The sequence below is a fragment of the Neodiprion lecontei genome, chromosome 2, assembly GCF_021901455.1.
Source record: "Neodiprion lecontei isolate iyNeoLeco1 chromosome 2, iyNeoLeco1.1, whole genome shotgun sequence".
NCBI lineage: Eukaryota > Metazoa > Arthropoda > Insecta > Hymenoptera > Diprionidae > Neodiprion > Neodiprion lecontei.
In genome coordinates, this window is record NC_060261.1 from 25,451,032 (window position 1) to 25,471,186 (window position 20,155).

At 38.3% G+C, this 20,155-nt stretch overlaps 1 protein-coding gene across 2 annotated transcripts in view; it reads left to right on the forward strand.

The window, feature by feature from the left end:
* LOC107217536 (esterase E4-like) overlaps positions 1-20,155 on the forward strand; it is a 37,382-nt gene that overhangs the window by 6,329 nt on the left and 10,898 nt on the right. For both annotated transcript variants that reach the window (XM_015655105.2, XM_046731783.1), the window contains exons 2-3: positions 3,742-3,880; positions 9,500-9,845. In XM_015655105.2, coding sequence (XP_015510591.2) covers positions 3,742-3,880; positions 9,500-9,845 — 485 coding nt within the window. The remainder of the gene's footprint in view (positions 1-3,741; positions 3,881-9,499; positions 9,846-20,155) is intronic.

Genomic DNA, 20,155 nt, shown 5'->3' on the forward strand with positions numbered 1-20,155 from the left:
ACAAACGAAGAAAGACCAGAGTGTAGTATTGATCCAAAAATCTGTTTGTAGAACTTATCATCGAGAGTGCAAATCCGGAAATTTCAGGCGAATTGAAAAATTAACGACGGAGCCAGGAATCGAACCTGGTATCCAGAGATGTTTTGCCGGAGACTTACTCCACTAGACCACCTAGCCGTTCTGACTACAATGTCATTAAATTCTTTCATCACCTGTATTCGAATGTTTTTTGGTCGTGTGCCGTGTATTTGTAGAACTTGCAGATTTCGTTGCCAAGAGGCACATTTGAACTATCTATTACTCATTGAAAATTTAGAATACTCTGAAATAACTCAGAATAGTTCTGTCAGCAAAAAGAACTTAGATTATTTGAGTACAGCACTTAATACTTATAATATTTGAAAACTTACTTTTAGAATTGCAAAGCGCAATTTAAAATACGCGAGGAGCATAATTGACAGATTCTATAAAGCTTTATTCTACGTTATTTCATATTATATTCTTTTTCGTATTTCATTTATTTTACATTTTGTTTCTATACGAATTACGACTTTTCTTTATTATTGGAACTTGTGATAAAGCCAATCTGTTTCCTTGTTCGGTAGAGTCATTTCAATGCTCAATTTCGATCAGGTTAAGCAGATGGTGACAGTAAACCTTTTGGAGTTTCACGGCACTAATAATTCTCTGTCCGACAACGATATCTGGGGATCTTGAACCAGACAGAGAGCCACGGATCACCCCCTGGTCTGAGGTTATAGAAAAATCGTAATAAAACGAGCTAGGCACTTCAGACATGATTTCTGAACCCTGTTTTGGGAAGAAAGGCGGCTCTGACTAACACCCGAGCCTGAGACAACCAATGTAATTATTTAGGATGTTTTTGGATCCACGAATCCGATCCTTCTTTTCCACCATTTAAAAGAAGTCCTTTAAATTCATCTATTTTAGTCTTTATTAATCTCAAGGCAAAGACAATAACGTGAGGTTTTCACAAGTCTGTTGGCTTAGAAAGACTCGCACACGTTACAATAGATAGCGTCGGTTATAATCACGTTATATAAAGATCTGTAAAAATAGACGTGTTTAAAAATGTCGTCTTAGTAGTATATTTGTTCGAGGTATTAGGTTATATTTGGCACAAGAACTCGTGATTGCAACGGAAATAAAGGATTTTATTACTTGGCGAATAAGTCTACCCACGTTTACTGACATCAAAAACGAAAAGAGGAGGAAACGGGAGCGGTAACATAGATATAGTTTCAATGTTTAGGTGTCACTCGTCATAGTTAAGGGGGTGACGCGTGTATTCAAACGTAGTGATTAGATACTAAGATAATACTACATTTCTATTTCGAACAATGTTATTAACACTAGTGAAACAAATGTGACAAGGGTCCTCTTTTACAATAACTTAGTTTAATTAGATTATGTATGGGTTATGCCTAAGTCTAAACTCTTTCAGTTCACAATGCACTTACAAGTATCGAATTTTATCACTCTGCCTTATCAAAATATGTGTGAAATGACACTAGTAAGGCATAAAAAATTAAAACAACTCTTTCAAAAGAATAATGTAATTGATAGAAAAATATGAAAGTACAAAAGATGAAATCTTTCAATGACAAATTAGTCAATGCGTAACGTGAGCTTGCTGATCTCCACATATTTTTTCAAATCTCGGGATAAGACTTGATACTGCTACTGTCATTTCTTCCTCGACATTGATTTTTGACCGATATTTGCTCTTTATTACAGCTACAGCTGAAAAGCATAATCGTTATGTTAATCTAACAAATATTGGTTACGCAGCAAGTTTATAATTTTGTTAGAAAAAGTATTAAGTTGCCTTCGCACTTTCTGCTGGCTACATCAATTTTTTGACAAAATCGTTAGACCATCTGAACAAAATCCTAATACTGGAAGTTGTATAGATAACTTTTATTTAAAATCTGACGCACAAGATGTACGGTCTTTGAAATATATGAATGTAGACTAGACTATTATCTGCTTTTTCTGTCTATAAACTCGTCAATAAATACTAAAACATAACTAAATGAAAATACTAATATTGATTATTGTACACTTGTTAATGATGTTAAAAATACAAATTGTTCTGAAATACTGCATGAAACAGATCCTGAAAGAGCCATGGATATTTTTATAAATAAAGTAAAAGAAGTAACTGTTGGTGCTACTAAAGAGAAAAATAAAAGAAATAGGCCTACTCCGAGAAGTAAATGGTTTCCAAGTGCGATGATCAATTTAAGCAAAACTAAGGAATTGTTATGTAAAATCTGAAAAAGGGAACTTAATAATGAAATATTGAAAATTGATTCTAAGATCTACTATGTAATTATATTAATTGTAAAATACACAAAAATACTCCCTCTCTGGTTCCATCCTCAGGCTGATCTCTTGTGAGAAGGTGGATAAGGAAGGGCATATGACAAAGAAAAGGGAATGTGATGAGATTGACCTTATTGTGCGTGAACTGCCTTTCGCTGCCGTTAAATATTTTACGGGGTAAGGGGAGTCGGAGGTCACCAGCACGTATAAAATACGTATAACATCCGTAAAATGCATTAATTAGGGATAATATACATATTATATTAGCTCGCAGGAGTTGGGCGGAGCTAATATTCATCGCACATTTGTGCGATTGCCCGGTTCTTTTTGGCTCCCGGATTACAAAATTCTTTAATAGTTGGCTGATGGATTGGCCAGTGCTCCATATTTCGCGCTGGGTGTTCCTTCACATTTAAAATCGTCACTAAGTTATCAACACGTGACTCCACTTGGTGCCGCAAAATGCAAAATTGAAAAGTGAAAATAAGTAAAAACTCTGAAACATGGCTTATTCGCTAGCTTGTCCTGGCGCTCTTTGTCTGATTTAATTGCAATTCCTATGGCCATTTCCCTTATTTTGGGTTCCGCCTAGGGATCGAAGACCTGTTCGTAACGAGTATTAAAATTCCACGTCACAATGTATATGAAGATGATATGATAAGTTTGTTTAACAACAGCGTAGCAGAACTAGAAATGTTAATCTAATCCTATCGTTTAACCGTTTAAGAATTGTGAAAAAGAATTTTAACTCGTATGCGATTACATTTCCTAATAAACTGCCCGTAAAACTAACGAATATTTCTGCTAATGCATGTACTTTAAACATACTATAAGAAAAAAGATGCAACTTTTTTTGTATTTGTTATGTACTTCAGATATCTGATTTTATATTTTTTACCTAACATAGGTGTAATTATGTTATTAGTTCTGATTTGAAGTTTTTAATTGCGGCAGACGTTCATACTTTTTCGTTCATCAATGCCCACGAACAAGTGCTGCGGTATTTTCTGTGGGTACAAGTGTGTTAATGTTGATAAGCACTTGTAACGGTGGTGAATGAATAACTAAATGAATAGACGATATGTAGCATGCGAATCAAGTTCAAAAGTTGACGTGAGTGGAGCAATTAAATGGCATGATGCATAGGGTAGCTAGGTGGTCTAATGGTTCAAGTCTTCGGCTGTAAGCATTCGTAGTATAGATGTTGGGGTCAATTCCCTGTACCGCCGTCAATGTCTCAGTCACCGAAATTTCTGAATTTACCGCGTGATATATCTAAAGTATTACTTAGGTCTTTCTGTCATCAATGTTATAAGTACAGTTTCTAGCTTAACTTTGAACTACGGACAATAATTTGAACCATTAAACGAATAAATACTTTCCACCAATCAGGTTCAAATCACCTTTACCAGCAAGATCTTGGAATGGGACTTTGGACGCTGGCAGTAATCCTACTCCATGTACACAGCTGGTCAACGGAAGGATAGTTGGAGGAGAAGACTGTCTGTATCTCAACATTTATACGCCACAGGTTGTATCCAAATCAGGGTTATCCTTTACAGACACAATGGGGTGATTTCGTTTTAGGCAGTTTATTTTCCTCGTTGCAAGGTCAAAAGGAAAATCTGATTCTACACTTATATAATTGAGATTTCAATTTACGATTTAAAATTTATTCACAGTCAACGTGTATACATCACAGTAAACGAAAAATACCCTTCGATGAAAATGGTCTTAGTAGTAATACAAGGCCGGTTCTGGCTTCGGATTCCTACTACCGACATCTAACCCAGACTCAAACCCTTCTCCGTGATGACGTCACCGTTATCGACCCCTCCTGTACCGACCCGGAAGTCAAAATTGCGCTGCCTTTGTTTATTCATGAACGAGGAAACTTACGAAGACACTTATTCTATGTGAAAATAACTTGGACCAGGGAATTTAGTTGGGAAAAAGCCGTAAGGCATAAAAAACCCAAATTTATTTATATTTCAACACAAGAACAAAGGTTAGATGAAATCAATTAAATATCGAAGAGGTATGAATATTTAATAACGTGTGAATGATTAAGTGTGGGAATTGGGAGGAGACCGCTCGACTCCACGAGGAAAGTCAGGAGGAGAAAACGCTCGACTCCTACGGACGGGCTCGTTAGCCCGTCGCGTTATATTGTGAGAGACAAGCTCGATCGTATGATTCAGTTGAGAGACAGCGCTCGATCGTATGATTTAGTTGAGAGACAGCGCTCGATCGTATAATTCGTTTGCCAAAGGCAATTGCTTTAAGAAGGTTTATTCGATTTTATATGGGTTTATATGTTTTTTGCTCCGGGACTCCGTGCGTACGGTAAAAAGGTTTCGCGATAACTGAAACTTCAGTTGCTACAACAAGAGTCCTTTTTTTTGAAAGAAGACTCTCGCGAGCTAGCAAATGTTATTTGTTTATGTGTGTGTATATATGTGCTGATATACATATATATTTATGTTTTTACTCTTCCTACGGAACAGCCTTACCAACAAATTTATCTTTCGAAGGTGAAAATCACGCTGATTTACCAACAATTTGTTGAAATTTTTTATTGATCAAAGCTCAAAATTACGCTGCTCGGCCATGAATCTCACTGTTATGCCCTACCGATGGTAGAAGTATAGCGGAAACGCAAACCCTTCTCTCTGGAGCGTTTTTCGTGCGATTAATCTGTCAACCTCAGAAATGTTCTCGTTACCCTTAGGCGGCTACTGATGTGACATTAAACACCTCACATTTTTATCCCATCATCGCGATATCAACCGCGTGACATTATTTACCTAATTATTGGTACTGAGAACTGCTGGTCGCTTGCAACTCCGGTGTAATATCAACCACGTGACATTCTTTGTCGCATGATTTACAGTTCCGAGAACTGTTTTGTCAATGAAACATCTATTCAACTCTAAATTGATTTTTAAATCTAAGAAAATATTGATGAGTGTGCTATTCTGAATATCAAGGAGAAAATATGAAGGTTGTCGGGCTGCGTTTGAAGCTTGTTACTGTTATGTAAACTATTCAATGAAGCTAGAGCGGACTCATAAGTCGAGTACAGAGTGCAAGGTTGGCTGACAGCTGCGGTAGGGTACAGTCAAAGCTTCGGACTTGAAGAGTTGGGTTACTATCGTTCTGGAATGCAAAGCATCATTTAATTGTGTTGGAGTACAGCTTGATGAAGGTTATGATGTAAGGTCGATCACACACACACACACACACACACACACACACACACACACACACACGCACACGCGCACGCGCACGCGCACGCACACGCACACGCACACACGCACGCACGCGCACGCACACACACAAACACACACACACACACACTCAAATGTGGCACTCAAAATACTTAGCTGCTGAACAAAATTTTGCGAAAGACGTCAACGGTTGGAGAAAAAACAAGAATTATCACAACGATCAGACTGTTCAAATCATTTTGGTTACACGAACGCTAGTTGTTTAGACACACGTAACGAATTCACTACGGTAGTTGAAATACACTTGTATTGACTTGTATAGAATATAATGCCACCTTGTTACATCGTGCCTCCGTATATCGCGGTTTTTAAATTTCTCCTTGACGTTCCCATCCTCTGCAGCCACTCATGCGCATTAAGGGGGTCGTCTAGTCTATAGGCTATTTTTAAAGGTTTTTGGTTTATTTTCTTTTTAAGATAAATCATTGCAATAAAATTTCTCATAATTTTCACACTAGATTTATTGAAATTTAAAAAAACTTTATACATTTCTTGGAAACAAAGTGTTGAATATAACCTGATGTATACTGCCCGATAGGAACGTATGTAAAAAAACATGTGCTTGAGCGTAGACATGAATCCAGCTGTTTTCATCAGAAATCAAAAGTACAATCGGCATTTTATCTTTAGGCTTGTGGATATGGCATGAACCAAAATAAACGTTAAACCTTTTAGTTAAAATCTTTTACATAGTTTAAAAAAAATATATTGAAATTTGCGTTTTTTTCACTTGTTCAGCTCGAAAAATAAAAACTACCAAAGCAATCATGATTATCCCAGTTCACGCGATAGGTATCAGGATAATAAAGATCATATGAAAAATTCAGCAGGATCGTTCTAGTGCTTTCTGAGATATCGTGCCAATACTTTGAAAAATGCTGTTTCGAGAAAAACGCATTTCAAAGTTAGCATGTTTAAAATTTTGACTTCGGTTTTGACGTTAATTTCTGTATCAAATAACATGGGAATTTTTCTTACCCTTAATCGGCGATTCTTGGGGCATACATGAGGCTTACTCCCACATTCGCAGCTTCCTCATAGGCTGTTCTTTCTAGCATTGAACTCGTTATATCAACAAGATCCGTCTGCCAGATTTGATCGATACCGCTCACGTCTATACGGCGCCGAAGGTAATTCCGGCGTGCAGGCTTATGCAGTTCCGTCACGAGCGCTGGCTTTTCCTCGTTCATATTTCTATGCTCTAATTCTGGTGTCCAAGTTGGAAATGGTCTTAGCGTCTCGAATCGACAGGGCTGTGTCCATTCTAATGTCTACATATAAGGTTTTTCTCGTGGATATCCCCGAAGTTTAGATCATTTGATCGAGGTTGTGGATTTGTTTTTGCAGCAAGTTAAATTTTTGTTGTAAGATTTTTGAAGTTACAGCATTGTTTTGCTCAACAGGATCTGTGACATTGCGGTGTTTTATTCTGTAAATTGTAATGTTCACCACCGGAAGAGCCGCGATCACGTCGCGAAACACGTCAAAGCTCATCTTGAACATGGATACGAAAGCGATGAAAATAGCTTAATAAATGATCCCTGCTTCACGTAGTTCTTGGATAACGGACATTATTTCGTTGTGACTCAGAGTTCCCGTTTGAATACCTTGTCGAGTAATCATAGCTTGCGTAAGTAGACTTTTACCCTCTCCCTGAGGTGATGAGAAATCAACTAGCAATTCGGTAATGAAATGTTTCAATTCGTAACTGATATCGCTTCGAACAGCTCCATCAGATGAGTCATATTTTGTATGTGCGTTCGTTGTGAGGATTATGTTTTTATAATTCTCCTGATCTCTGTTGCTCATATAAGACTTGTCTGGCTTTTTTTTAACAAAAGTTCCGGCAGACCCTTTGTTTTTGGGTAAGGCGTGTCACCTGTATAGATGCAGTCAGTCTCAAAACTTATCAAAGAATTACCAATCATGAGTCTATTGTTTGAGAGGTGGTGTACACCGTACATGTTGTTTAATTTGCTTTTCCGCTTCTCATCTGTCATAATTTCAAAATACGTATCCTCGGTTTTGTCAACAGGTGTTTCTATAATTTTTTATCTCCGGCCAAACAAAGGAATCATCCAGCTCCGAGATTGTTTCGTTGTTTATTTTTCATCTGCTTTATTTCTTCTTCAATACCTCTCACTTCTTGTTTGTCAGGTTTTGTATCGTTTGTAACATTTACAAGTTCTTGCAACGGAGTCACTACTGGTTTGAAATTTCTGAGCCATAGTTTTCTCACCTGACTTAACCAATCTGTGCTTTCGGCGGAGCGTGGCACTTGCTTGTGCGATCTGATGTAGGATTTCTTTTTGCTTAGGAATTTTGGAGCTCTGCATGTTGACGCAATTGAGTCTGCGACCCTACTGCATTTCTCCCTTGGAAACGCAAGACGTTATAACTTTTCCAGGCTGATGAAAGTATCGAATCCTTTCCTGTATCGTTCTTGGTTGAGCTTGTTGACTTTGTCGATCACAAGAAACCCATACTTATACCCATTTCAGTATGCCGAGCACACATTTTTAAACTTGAATAGACGTATCGGTGTTCAGATGCTTGATGTATAAATGTTCATGTCGTCTTGTTTGAATAAGACCAGTAAGTTTCCGTTGTCGTGTATGAGGTGTTTGGGAATACGTACGTACGTCTGACAGAGATGAACACAATCACAGTGCAATTCCTGCTAATGCAGAAGTAGGCTCTAATATTGCCCTACTTCTTGCATACTACATCATCAAATACGATCATTGAGTTAGGTTACGACATGATGAACATACATTACCCAACGCATACTGTGCAGCTCGAAACGTCATGTAACTTCGAAATTGGTTATTGAAACATTATGCTGTATGGATGGCGACGCCTAGTGATTTATGTTGTTGTGTAGAAGCATCTGAAACAACAATCCCGTATTTCTGGTTGAAATATCATGGTTATGATACTGCTGAATAGAACAAATTTTGTAGTAACGTTATAAAGTATTTACATTTCACCTGTGAGCTAATATTTTTTTCAATGAAGCTTTTGCGAAGAATATTCATAAATTAATTTCACACCTTCACCTTCACTGTTGAGAGTGGAATTTTGAAGCAATTGCTTGATTTTAAAAAACCTAAGGGGTACTGTTAGAATGTTACCCATTTTAAATACTTTTTTGAAAGCTCTTTCCATTTTTCATTCTAAATGTATCTATTGACTCATTTTACCTAGCAGTGACCAGAGATCACCAGGTTGATCCCACGTGAAACGTTCTAGAGAGGAGGGTTTGCGTCTCCGCTAAACCTCGACCATCGGTAAGGGAATGACAGTAAGATTTTTGGTAAAGTAGCGTCATTTTGACCTTGGAGCGATAAAAATTTAGCGCATTGCTGGTGAAATGCTGGTTAAATGTATCTATTGAATCATTTTACCTAGCAGTGACCAGAGATCACCAGGTTGATCCCACGGGAAACGTTCTAGAGAGGAGGGTTTGCGTCTCCGCTAAACCTCGACCATCGGTAAGGGAATGACAGTGAGATTTTTGGTAAAGTAGCGTCATTTTGACCTTGGAGCGATAAAAATTTAGCGCATTGCTGGTGAAGTAGCGTGATTTTGATGTTCGGTTGATAAAATTGGGGTAAAGTAGTACGATGTTGATCTTTGGGTTAGTCGTTACGACGTCATCGCATAGAGGGTTTGAGTCTGGGTAAGATATCAGTAAGAATCGCTAGTAGGCATCTGTCTCCAAAACCCTCCTTGTATTACTATTGCTCTATGTGTATCTGTTTAGGGTTAATTCAGCATTATGAATAAGATGTGCTGTATCTGAAATATCACATGTTCAATTCTGTTAAATCAATTACATGACCTGCATTTTTTCATAGCTTCCGAAATACGAAAACGCTACATTACTGCCTGTAATGGTGTACATCTATGGTGGACAATACAGAGCAGGAATTAATCACCCTGAGCGATGGGGTCCACAGTTTCTTCTTGACAAAGATGTGGTGTTCCTAGTTCCTAGTTACCGTCTTGGAATACTGGGATTCTTTAGCACCACGGATGAAGCTTCACCCGGAAATTATTGCCTAAAGGACATAGTTCTGGCCTTGGAATGGATCCAAAAGAATATTCAATACTTCGGTGGTGATCCTAAGCAAGTCACTATATTTGGGGGAAGTTCAGGCGCTGTCACCATCCATTATTTGACGTTATCGCCCTTGACGCAAGGTGAGATTTGATTGACAATTTTGTAAAGGAATCATTCTAGAATGATATAGTATGTAATCATTCACGACGTTCCGTCTACTAGCATCAACAACTGCAATTGTAGAGTTTTTGAACAGATTATTTTTTCTATGCATGTTGCGCTATATGCTCTTTTATGTTTTTCGATGTCAATTAGACGTATGATGTTCATTCATTGAAGTCGGCCTTTTTGGATCGAGGTTATTTCAGAAATTCAAAAATTAAAACGAATTCGTGAATTGAAACGACTGCAGTTTAATTTAAATGACTTTGAATAACTTCAAGTTACTTATGAATAAAAAAATCACTATCGAATGTAAGTTACTTCATGTGAATGAACCATATTCCAAGTAAGTTCAGTCAATTGTATATGACTTCATGCAACTTTGAGTCATTCCATGAAACCAACGGCTTCAAATGAATTCACATGATTTTCGATAACTTTGAGTTCCTCCATGAATTCAAAAAATTGCTACGGAATTCAAATGACTTCAATTAACTCCCAGTTACTTTACATGAATTCAACTGCAGTTTTGTAATGAATTGGGGCTTTGCATGAAAGAATTTTATATGCGTATTAAACGGAGCAACGAAAAATCTTTAGGTCATATTTTTCTGTTCTTTCCATTAAACAAAGTTTGGTAAAAATACAGCACGTATCAAACTACAACAATATGAGAATACCTATGTTAAAGTAAATCTACATATTATGAAATTAATGAATTTCAATATCTTATAATACCCACAGTTACACATTTTAATAAAAAAAAAAAAAGACCTAATTATTTTGTGTTCCTCTGTTACACACATCGAAATTTTTTCTTCTTCAACAGTAAAGATCTAATTCAAGTGACTTTACGAATTATGACGTGGATTTTTCCTGCACCTCGGTCACTCGGAGCAAATGACCGAGAACTTACCGCGTGCACACTGAATCGGCGTCCGCGCGGTATCCTGGACCTAAAAACAATATCGCGAAATCTGTTGGGCGCCTGTAGCGGGATTCTGTAACTCTCTACCGACAATTGTCGCTGTCGCTAGCTAGCGACAGTTGTCGCTTGCATCGACGATGCTAGCGATGTAGGGTGATTCTGTAACTTAGACGTAACGATATTCATCGGTGCAAAACTAGTCACAGGTGCATCGATAAATGTCGATAGATTTTCAGCAAATTTGACAACATCGCAGATATTATCACTGAAAATCTAGTAACTTCGGACAGATTATTTGTGAACGCAAACAAAATCTGTATCTTTGCCGTGATCTTTCCTCGAGTTGTATAAAAAAACTTTTCTCCGATTAATCAAACATGGAAAAAAATGGAACAGTGCAAGTATACTGAGCCCAAACAGTTCCAATGGTTTTAGCTACTTTGAGTACTATTAACTATATAAATGTTGCAATGCTCAACTAAACTGATTTGGAGAAAAGGCCTTATGTCCTCTGTTTGTCATCTATTAATGATTAGAATCATTCTATCCAAGTAATTGTATAAAATTCAGAAATATTTTTTTAGGTTACTTTGACTGAGCCCTCTTTATAACTCTATTTCTCAGCATCGAAAGAGTTGATTAAAGACTATTATTTAATCAACCCTTACGATATCTTATAAATGGACTTGTATATTTGGAAAGATATTGAGGATTGAGTCAACTTAACCTTAAAAGTATGTTTCTGAATTTTATACAATTACTTGGATAACGAACACCGTTTTATATAGAACGTTAAAACGATCATATTATTGTGCTGAACAAAATAATTGCTTGTTAAAGTGGATCTTCATATTCACTTGCATTATGAAGTTTACAATCTTTCTTAAATCTAAATACTATTTTGAAGGCTAGAGCAAAATTCACGCGCAACATATTGACACGTTGTTGCACCAATACTATCGCCCACTGTGTCACTGATTATCGTTACGCCTTAGCGAGACTTCCATATCCACCGCTAGCCGACCGACAATTATCGTAACCTAACGATTCGAACTAGCGACAAATGTCGTTAACTGTGTCGTACAGAATCACCACTAGCGAAAATTGTCGATAGGAGGCGTTAACGATAGCGATGATCGTCGTTAGAGAGTTACGGAATCCCGCTACTGGCGTGATAAACACGCCTTGAAATCGTTGATGCGCTACGTCGCGACGATACATTCGGCAGGTCAGTACCGCGGAGAGGGGAGGGGTAATTTTTGGGTGGAGAGAGATATGCGAAATACGTAACGCCAACACGTTATTTTATGAAGTAATGATAAAATCAACTAACATATTTTCTCCCAATGATAGTACTAACAAAAAAAAAAAATTTATACAAAATCAAAAAAAAAATATAATTCTTTAAATGTCGCTTGTGGCGACTCCAAATACAAACGAGAAATAATAATGCCACGGTAGCTCTTCGCGATCCGAAAGGCTAAACAATAGAAATGCTGATTCGTAATTCGCTATTCGAGATTCATAGTCAACTACTTAGAGTTAATAAAAAAAAGAAAATAAGAATAATATAACAGAAAAGGAGAAAGAAAATTAAATGAATAAATCTGGACGACCTCTTAGTCTTACTGGCGCTAATCGCTGCCTTAATAATAAACACTATCTCCAAAACAAAAAAAAAACAGAATTTTACTCGACGCGCTAACTGCGTCCGTCCTCTACTAACTACAGCGCTAATCGCCGACTTAACAACAAACCACTAGGTCAAACTAAACTGAAATCGTAATCGACGCGCTAACCGCGATCGTTACTAAATCTAGAAAATTCGTTAAGCCTACGGGAGCTAATCGCCACTTTACTAATAAATAATAATTCAATACTTAAACAAAAGAGAATGTGACTCGACGCGCTATTCGCATCTCCAGCCGTTATTTTTAATGGCGCCGGTCACCACTGGGATCGCCGAGCTGTTATCTAAACGCATCCGAACTCGACTTTCTTCGCGACATCTTAACGCAGTTCGCGAGTGCGAACGCTCCCACTTTGACGACTCGCGACCTACACGCGAAGTTACACTTATCGTACTTGATTCGACGTGACCCAGGGTAACGGAATTTGGTTACTCCAAAATTGCAGTTGTCTTGCTGCGACTCAAACCTGTGACGCTAGTCGACCAGGTCGGTCTCTTAAAATTGGCTCTACGTTATTCCGCGCAACTCAGGCTACGGTCACCAAACGAGAGAATCGGCAAACGAATTTCGAGGATTTTCCGACACGCAAATTACAAATGGCTATCCTTTTTCGGACAAGCCCTCGCTCAATCCCCCTCGAAATCCGATCGCAAGAATATCAGCAACGCTTACCGCTCCATATCCAGTGTACAAACGGTCCTACTCCCTCGTAATTGTGGCCGGTTATCGTCCCTCGCGATCACTACTTCCGAACAACATAGAAAACCCAATAACCTAACCTAACGCAACTTCGACACGTGACTACCGTCTTAGTTAGTCGCCAGAACTCGAGTGATCTCAGATGACCGATCGGCCGCAACGCCGATCTCGTCACGCTAATCCTTCGTGACGTCATCACCCTAAGAATGCGCAACAATACATCTGTCATCGATTTCGGAGATTGCGCAACTTGACGCGCACCTGTCGTCGCTACGCGGCGCAGAACTTAACGCTAGATCGCGATGTCGTCTTCCGCGCAGCTCTACGGTGTCCTGGGGTTGGGCGGGGTGGTTCTCCCTCGTCGCTAGCTGGTCTCTCGCGGTTGCCTTGGTCAGGTGTAGGCGGAGTGAGTGGGGAGGCCGCGGCGCGCCGGCCGCCAGCGGGGGAATCGCATCCGTCCTGGATTCCCGCGCTGCAGGGATCTGCGATGTCTTCCCCTCCGTAGCCTCGGCATCCTTCACGCAAGATCTCCGCGGTTTTGCCTCGCCTCGAAATATCTTCGGCGTCGGAGTTGGGCGCTGGCTTGTGGCCGGTGTACTCAAAAAAAAAAAAAATAAATAAAAACAAAAGCCTGCAATATCTTAGTCGTAATTCGCTATTTCGTCCCTGTCGAAGCTTGCATGCGTGACTCCAGTTCTGGCGCTCTCTATTATTATTTCGCGACCCGATCTCCGAAACCCTTATCCCTGGACTCCGCCCAAGGTTCAGAGAGTACCTTGTAACGGGCATGCCTAACCGAAATGCCACGTTACAGAATATAAGAGATGGCAATTGAGTTCAAATGACGTCGAACAACTCCAAATAACTCCATGAACTCTAAACTCAATAATTGGATTAAAATGACTTCAAATTAGTTTAAGGTACCAAAAGTGAGTCCAATTAAGCTCGTGAATTAGAGAAATTTAAATTGGATACAACGGATTTTATTAAGCCTGGGGGTCATCTTTAAATTACGTCACACCAATTTCATATAGGTTGAGTTTGAGAAAGGTTAACATCATCTATAGTCGACGCTAGATATACGGCCCTGCCGTAGGGCCCGAGGAGAGGAAAATTCTCCGAAATCTCTAATTACTAATAGCTCCCACTGCCGGCGTCGAAAGCGAGTATCGTGCGCGGTGGGGGGTGACAGCGCAGCTCAGTGTGCGATGGGCGCGCTTAGGTGGGGGAAGCCGCATTTGCGTAGGTCACCGTGCGGGTGAGGGGCATTCGCTCGGCTGGCCTTATAGAGACTGAACGCAAGTATGAGTGGCTACGCCATAGCACGAAATTAACCAATCGGTTTGAATGACCCTGTCGCTAGATACAGTAAATAACGGTTTACTGGATATTTCTCCAGCTGTTACAACAACTAATAGTGCAAAAATTAGCTTTGCCTTTCCTTTCACTGGAAGGAGGCATTTTCTGGGTACGAATATTTGTTTTTTTCGGAAAAATGATGACAAATGACCACCAGAGCACTCGTCAACGTTAGTGCAAGTCCTGCCGATAGGGACAAATTAGGCCACTCGTGGCGCCACTGATACTAGCGCTCGGTCTCGATACTAAAAGGCCATTTATCTAACTTCCACTGTACAAGCTAGGCAATCTAGCGACCCGTCAGCTCTTGTAAGTAGTGAATCGTAACACTTTTGACAATACTGAGAAAACCCTGTTATGCTGCTGCCCGTTGATCGGAAATGTGAGTATCCTCTGGATCGTGGTCTAATCGTGTTGTTGCAAATTATTACCTTATAGTAAGCGCGGCAAATATTTGGAAACAGTGACGTGTGACAAAATCTACAATCACCCCGACGTAGATCATAACTGTAAAACTGATAGAAGTTTAACTTGTAGCAATACATTCGACCGTTGAACTGATTTTTTGAATATCAGGTAGTTTCGGCGATGACGCTTATACATGTATTTATATGTTCGAACATGCCAGGTATGTTGGAGTGGTGGGGGTGTATTTAAATCTTGTACTTCATAGTAATTTTGTCGGCAGCAAATTATAAATGGTTTTGATATTCATGGGCTTTATTATAGTTGGAAGGATGCCTGCGACAAAGACGATGCATTTATGGAGGTCAAATGTGGTTCAACTATGTTTGTTGATAATCTATGAATTACACAGCGGACGCTTACCGATTGCGATCGAAAATGTATTGGTACGAGTAACCTTTGTGCCGTGCGACCGCAGTGCGAATGCATTTTTATAACGAATGAGTATGAAAGCGGTTAACTGAGTCAGTGGTAATGAAATTTGAGTTCAGAAACTTAAGTAGAGGATGATATAAAAACGTTTCGAAAATACTACTCATTACACTGGCCCACAAAAAAAAATTGATCTGTACATTTGACCAGACCCATCTGGAATTATGTATTTCGATGCGCTGAATCCAAATCTGAGGTCTGCTTGGCCCGTACACCCTCAAAATTTTGAGTAAATTGCTAAAACCTGCTAAAAATGGCTAAAAGTCGTGACAAATTGCAGTTGTGCAAACAAAAGAAATTACTTCAAGTAAATCAAGTACTTTTCTTATACTGTATTTCGATTCACTGAATACAAATCTGACGTTGGTTTAGCTCGTAAACCCTCCAAATTTCGAGTAAATTGCAAAAAAGCGCTGAAAATCGTTAAGAATCGTAAACAATTACAGATATGAAAATGGAACATTTTTTTTTCAACCAGGTCAAGTATGTTTCTTACGTATTATGATGCGTTGGATCCAAATCTAAAGTTCATTGGATCCGTACACCTTCTATATTTGAGTGAATTTCGAAAAAATAGCAAAAAATCGTAAAAAATAGCCATGAAATAGCAGAAAATATCAAAAACTAATATTGTTCTCACCTACAGCAATAAACTAAACATGATTACATCCAAAATAAACTATGACATTCGTAGATTGTAATTAAAATTAAAGAAAAAAGACGACCTTCATTGATTTTACACTCTTCTTCGCTTATATCCAACAAACTTTCGATTCGGATTCAGCGCATCAAAATACATAAGAAACATACTTGATCTGGTTAAACAAAATTTTTTCCATTGTCATAACTGCAATTTTTTACGATTTTTAACGATTTTCAGCGTTTTTTTGCAATTTCCTCAAAATTTTGAGGGTGTACGGGCCAAACGGACCTCACATTTAGATTCAGCGCATCGAAATACTTAATCCTGGATGGGTCTGCTCAAATGTACTGACCACGTTTTTATTTTTATGTGCCGGTGTTATTAACCCGTATTAAAATAAATTTGGAAGCAGTACTGCGGTAGTAATGAGACCCTGTTATACAGGTGATGTATAACCGGTTAAATACCTATTCCATATGCAAATTAACGATACTGTTGCAATGTACTTTGGGTATACAATGTGCTTTGGGTGTGAGGATGATCGAATTCGATACCACATGTGTATAAAAGGAAATAATACTACGACGGAATGTATTGAAAAAATATACCACTGCATTACTTGATATTCGTATGTGCGTAAAATTGCTAACGTAAGAGAAAAAATTGAATGCGTGAAAATGGCGGTGCTGGTGGCGTCATCCATTACGCAACATTGGCGTAATAAATAATCAATATGAGCAATTTACTTACCTCGAATCGATATATCTACTTACCGGCGTCATAGCCCACCACTTGTCATGCCAGGATGGTATGTACATGCAATAGCATAATTTAGCCGTACACGCACTAACACAAAAAAATTGACCCCCATCACTTTTTCGGATTCACCAATGTTTGCACAGCTCACACGTATACGCACTATCGCTAGGTGGTCCAGAAACCCCATACCTACTCTACTTCTAGTGCATTTTCCGAAATTTTGATTTTCGTTTTGTCGTACAGCAAATTCTATGCTAGAGGAAAAACAATCGAGTGTTTTGTGCTAAAATACTATAAAGTTGCGTGTTGTTATTGGCAACTTTCTTCCTCGGTCATTTAGCCGATGTCCATGTAGAAGTCAATGGTTTCAGAATTGACTTTTTTTTAGCGGAAGCAATTTGAAAGTTTCAACCTGCAGTTTTTCCCAGGCTTGCACTTACTTCCACGTGAACTCTTTGTTATTTCTCTCAAAATTTCACAATGTCAATCATCCCTTATTGTAATTCGCAGAAAATTGAAGACTGACATCTTAAATTACGCCTCACAGATTTTTTGGAATCCTCAAAATTTTGTAAATTTCTAGTCCTTGAATCTGTTTTCATGGAATCCACTTATACTCCAAGTCAGTCATATTTCCGTGGAGTTACCCATACGTAGTTTAAATCATTAATATTTTCAAGGAATGACCCGTACATTCTGTAGGATGCTCGAATATCCTTGGAATGACCCATAAATGCCTGAAGTATGATTTTAATCAGCTCGAAAAATGATATTATATGAACCGATTTCAATTAAATTTGTAGTTCGTAAATGGAAAAAAAATTATTCACATAAAATTTGTAATTAGGAGAAAAACCGATACTAATAACATTTATCATTTGTAATTAGGAAACAAGACTATTTTAATTAGAATTGAAATTTGGTATTATCAGAAAAATCGATACTAATTATATTTGCAATTTGTCACTAGAAAACAAATCGATACTAACTGCATTCGTAATTAGTAATCAGAAGTGAAGTCGATCCTGATTACATTAGAAATTTATAATTACAGTGAAACTTCCCAATAGCCGCCATCTTCGCGACTAAAAATATTATCTGTTATTGAGAAGTATTCGCTATTAAGAACAATATTAAGCTGTAAATTGTGCTTCTGGCGATATTTACACTGCCCGTTGTACAGATGAATCCGTTGTTGGGAGGTGACCGTTGAGAGAAGTTTCAGTGCAGAAAAATAAGCGATACTTTTTACATTCGCCATTTGTAATGAGACGAAAAGTCGATACTCATTATATTCTTAACTTGTAATTAAAATTTTTCTAATTATAAATCATAGTTGTAATTAGTATTTTTTACTCGTGTAAAAAATTGAAGTTGCAATTAGTAACTGAATTCTTTCGATTACAGATTACATTTACATTTGTAATTTGTAATTAGAATATAATTAATTAAAAGAAACCCAAGACTGCTTATGATCATGCGCTTGACTAAATCAAATAAGAGCGCTTTCTTAGCCATTGGGGGGTACAACCTGCTCAATATTGTCGCAATGGACGGTGTGCTATATTATGCCGGTATCGCCCTCTCTGCTGGGTCAGGTTGCCAGACAAAGAAGGATTTCCAGATGGCAGAAACCCAGCTCGTTACAGGACTACTTCGCCACAACGGGAACAGCCCTTGCCCCGTAGCAGTGGCGAACTAAGAAGGATTGGCACTCGGGGCAAACGATGTAAACCCCCCCCAATTTTTATTTTAGGACAATTGTAGAAAAAAGGAAAATCAAAGTCTGGCGTATTTCAGTTACGCGTACTTGCATGCTTTTATTGCATTAAAATTTTCAATTACATCATTGAAATCTATATTCTTCGTGTGTCGGCTTTCTATTGAAAGTCTGGCGAGTTGATCAGTCTACTTTGGCTCATCGTTGACCTTAAACAGTTTTTTATTAACTTCAGCTTTGAGAAACTTCTTTAGCAAACTGCGACTGATACACACACAGTTAAGTAAAATCTCATGCACAAAAACAAGTTGTGTAATGATTCGGAGTAGTCCCATTTTACAATGAACATCAGCAGTTCTAATGTTGTCCAATTCTCAGCCTCTGCGAAAGTGGAAACCAGTTATTCAAAATTTTGTTTCATCGGTGCCACAGCATCGTAATGACCACTCCATCTCGTCTCTGCGAGTCTTTTGACAGATTCACCTACATTCTTGAGCAGTATTTCCTATGAATGTGTTGATGCTGAAAAGAATGTATAGACCCTCTCCAAGGTTCCAAAAAAAGTTACACTTGAAAGAATTATTCCAAAAGAGTGGACTCCACAAAGATTTAACGAATGGTTTGCACAAGGCATAGCCAAAGCTTTGGAATTAATTTCTTTGATTTTTTTCTGAACTCCTCCATGAACTCCAGCCATAGTTGCTGCATTATCATATCCTTGAGCTCGACAAAGGTTGATATCTAGTTTATCTTCTTCCAGTTGCTTCAATATATCTTTCGTGAGTTCAGCGGCGATCTTTCCGGATAGTGGAAAGAACCCAAGGAATTATTCCTCTACTTCAAGTTTGTCACCTTCAATGTGAACGTATCTGATCACTTCACTCATCTAATTAATGTGAGCTTCGTCTAGAATACTATCAAAAAGGATTCCAAAGTCTTTGCTTTTGCTAAATCATCCAAAATTTTCTGCTTCACTTGATCCCCCAGAACGCTGATGAACTCATTCTGAATGCCCTTAGACAAATAAGATCCTACTCTCTTGGTATTGCCGACAGCATGCTCTACCTTAGCACATGTTTTTTTAAAACGACATCATACTTTGACTGCAAACAGTGACGCCATCTACGCACCTAAGTCAGAGGCGCAAGGGGAGGGGGCTTAGTGCCGCTCAGTACTCCCTGGTTCGCGCCAGGGTGAAGACGCAGTTGTACGATGTCGGTATTTTAATTGAATAAGCCTTAGTAACCTGTACTTAAAAACCTTCCATGAGTTTTATTTATTCACTAAACTATTCTTACACATCGTCAGTTTTTTGCCACTAGTTCAATTATATAAGGCTGGAAATTTAAAAAATTTCAACTAACTAAAAAAAAAAAAAATTACTGTGTCGAGGGACAGAGGGCCACAGTGAAACTTAATTTTTTTCCCCAAAAATAAATTCGTTAAAACTGTACAATTTTAAATCACTTATAATAACCAATTTCTCTGTCTCTCTCCAATGAATTTTTTTATGCTTTTTTACTATTACATACAATTTTAAACAGAAAGTGAGTGTTTAATGACAATAAAAAAGTTGCCTGGAAGTTCGGACG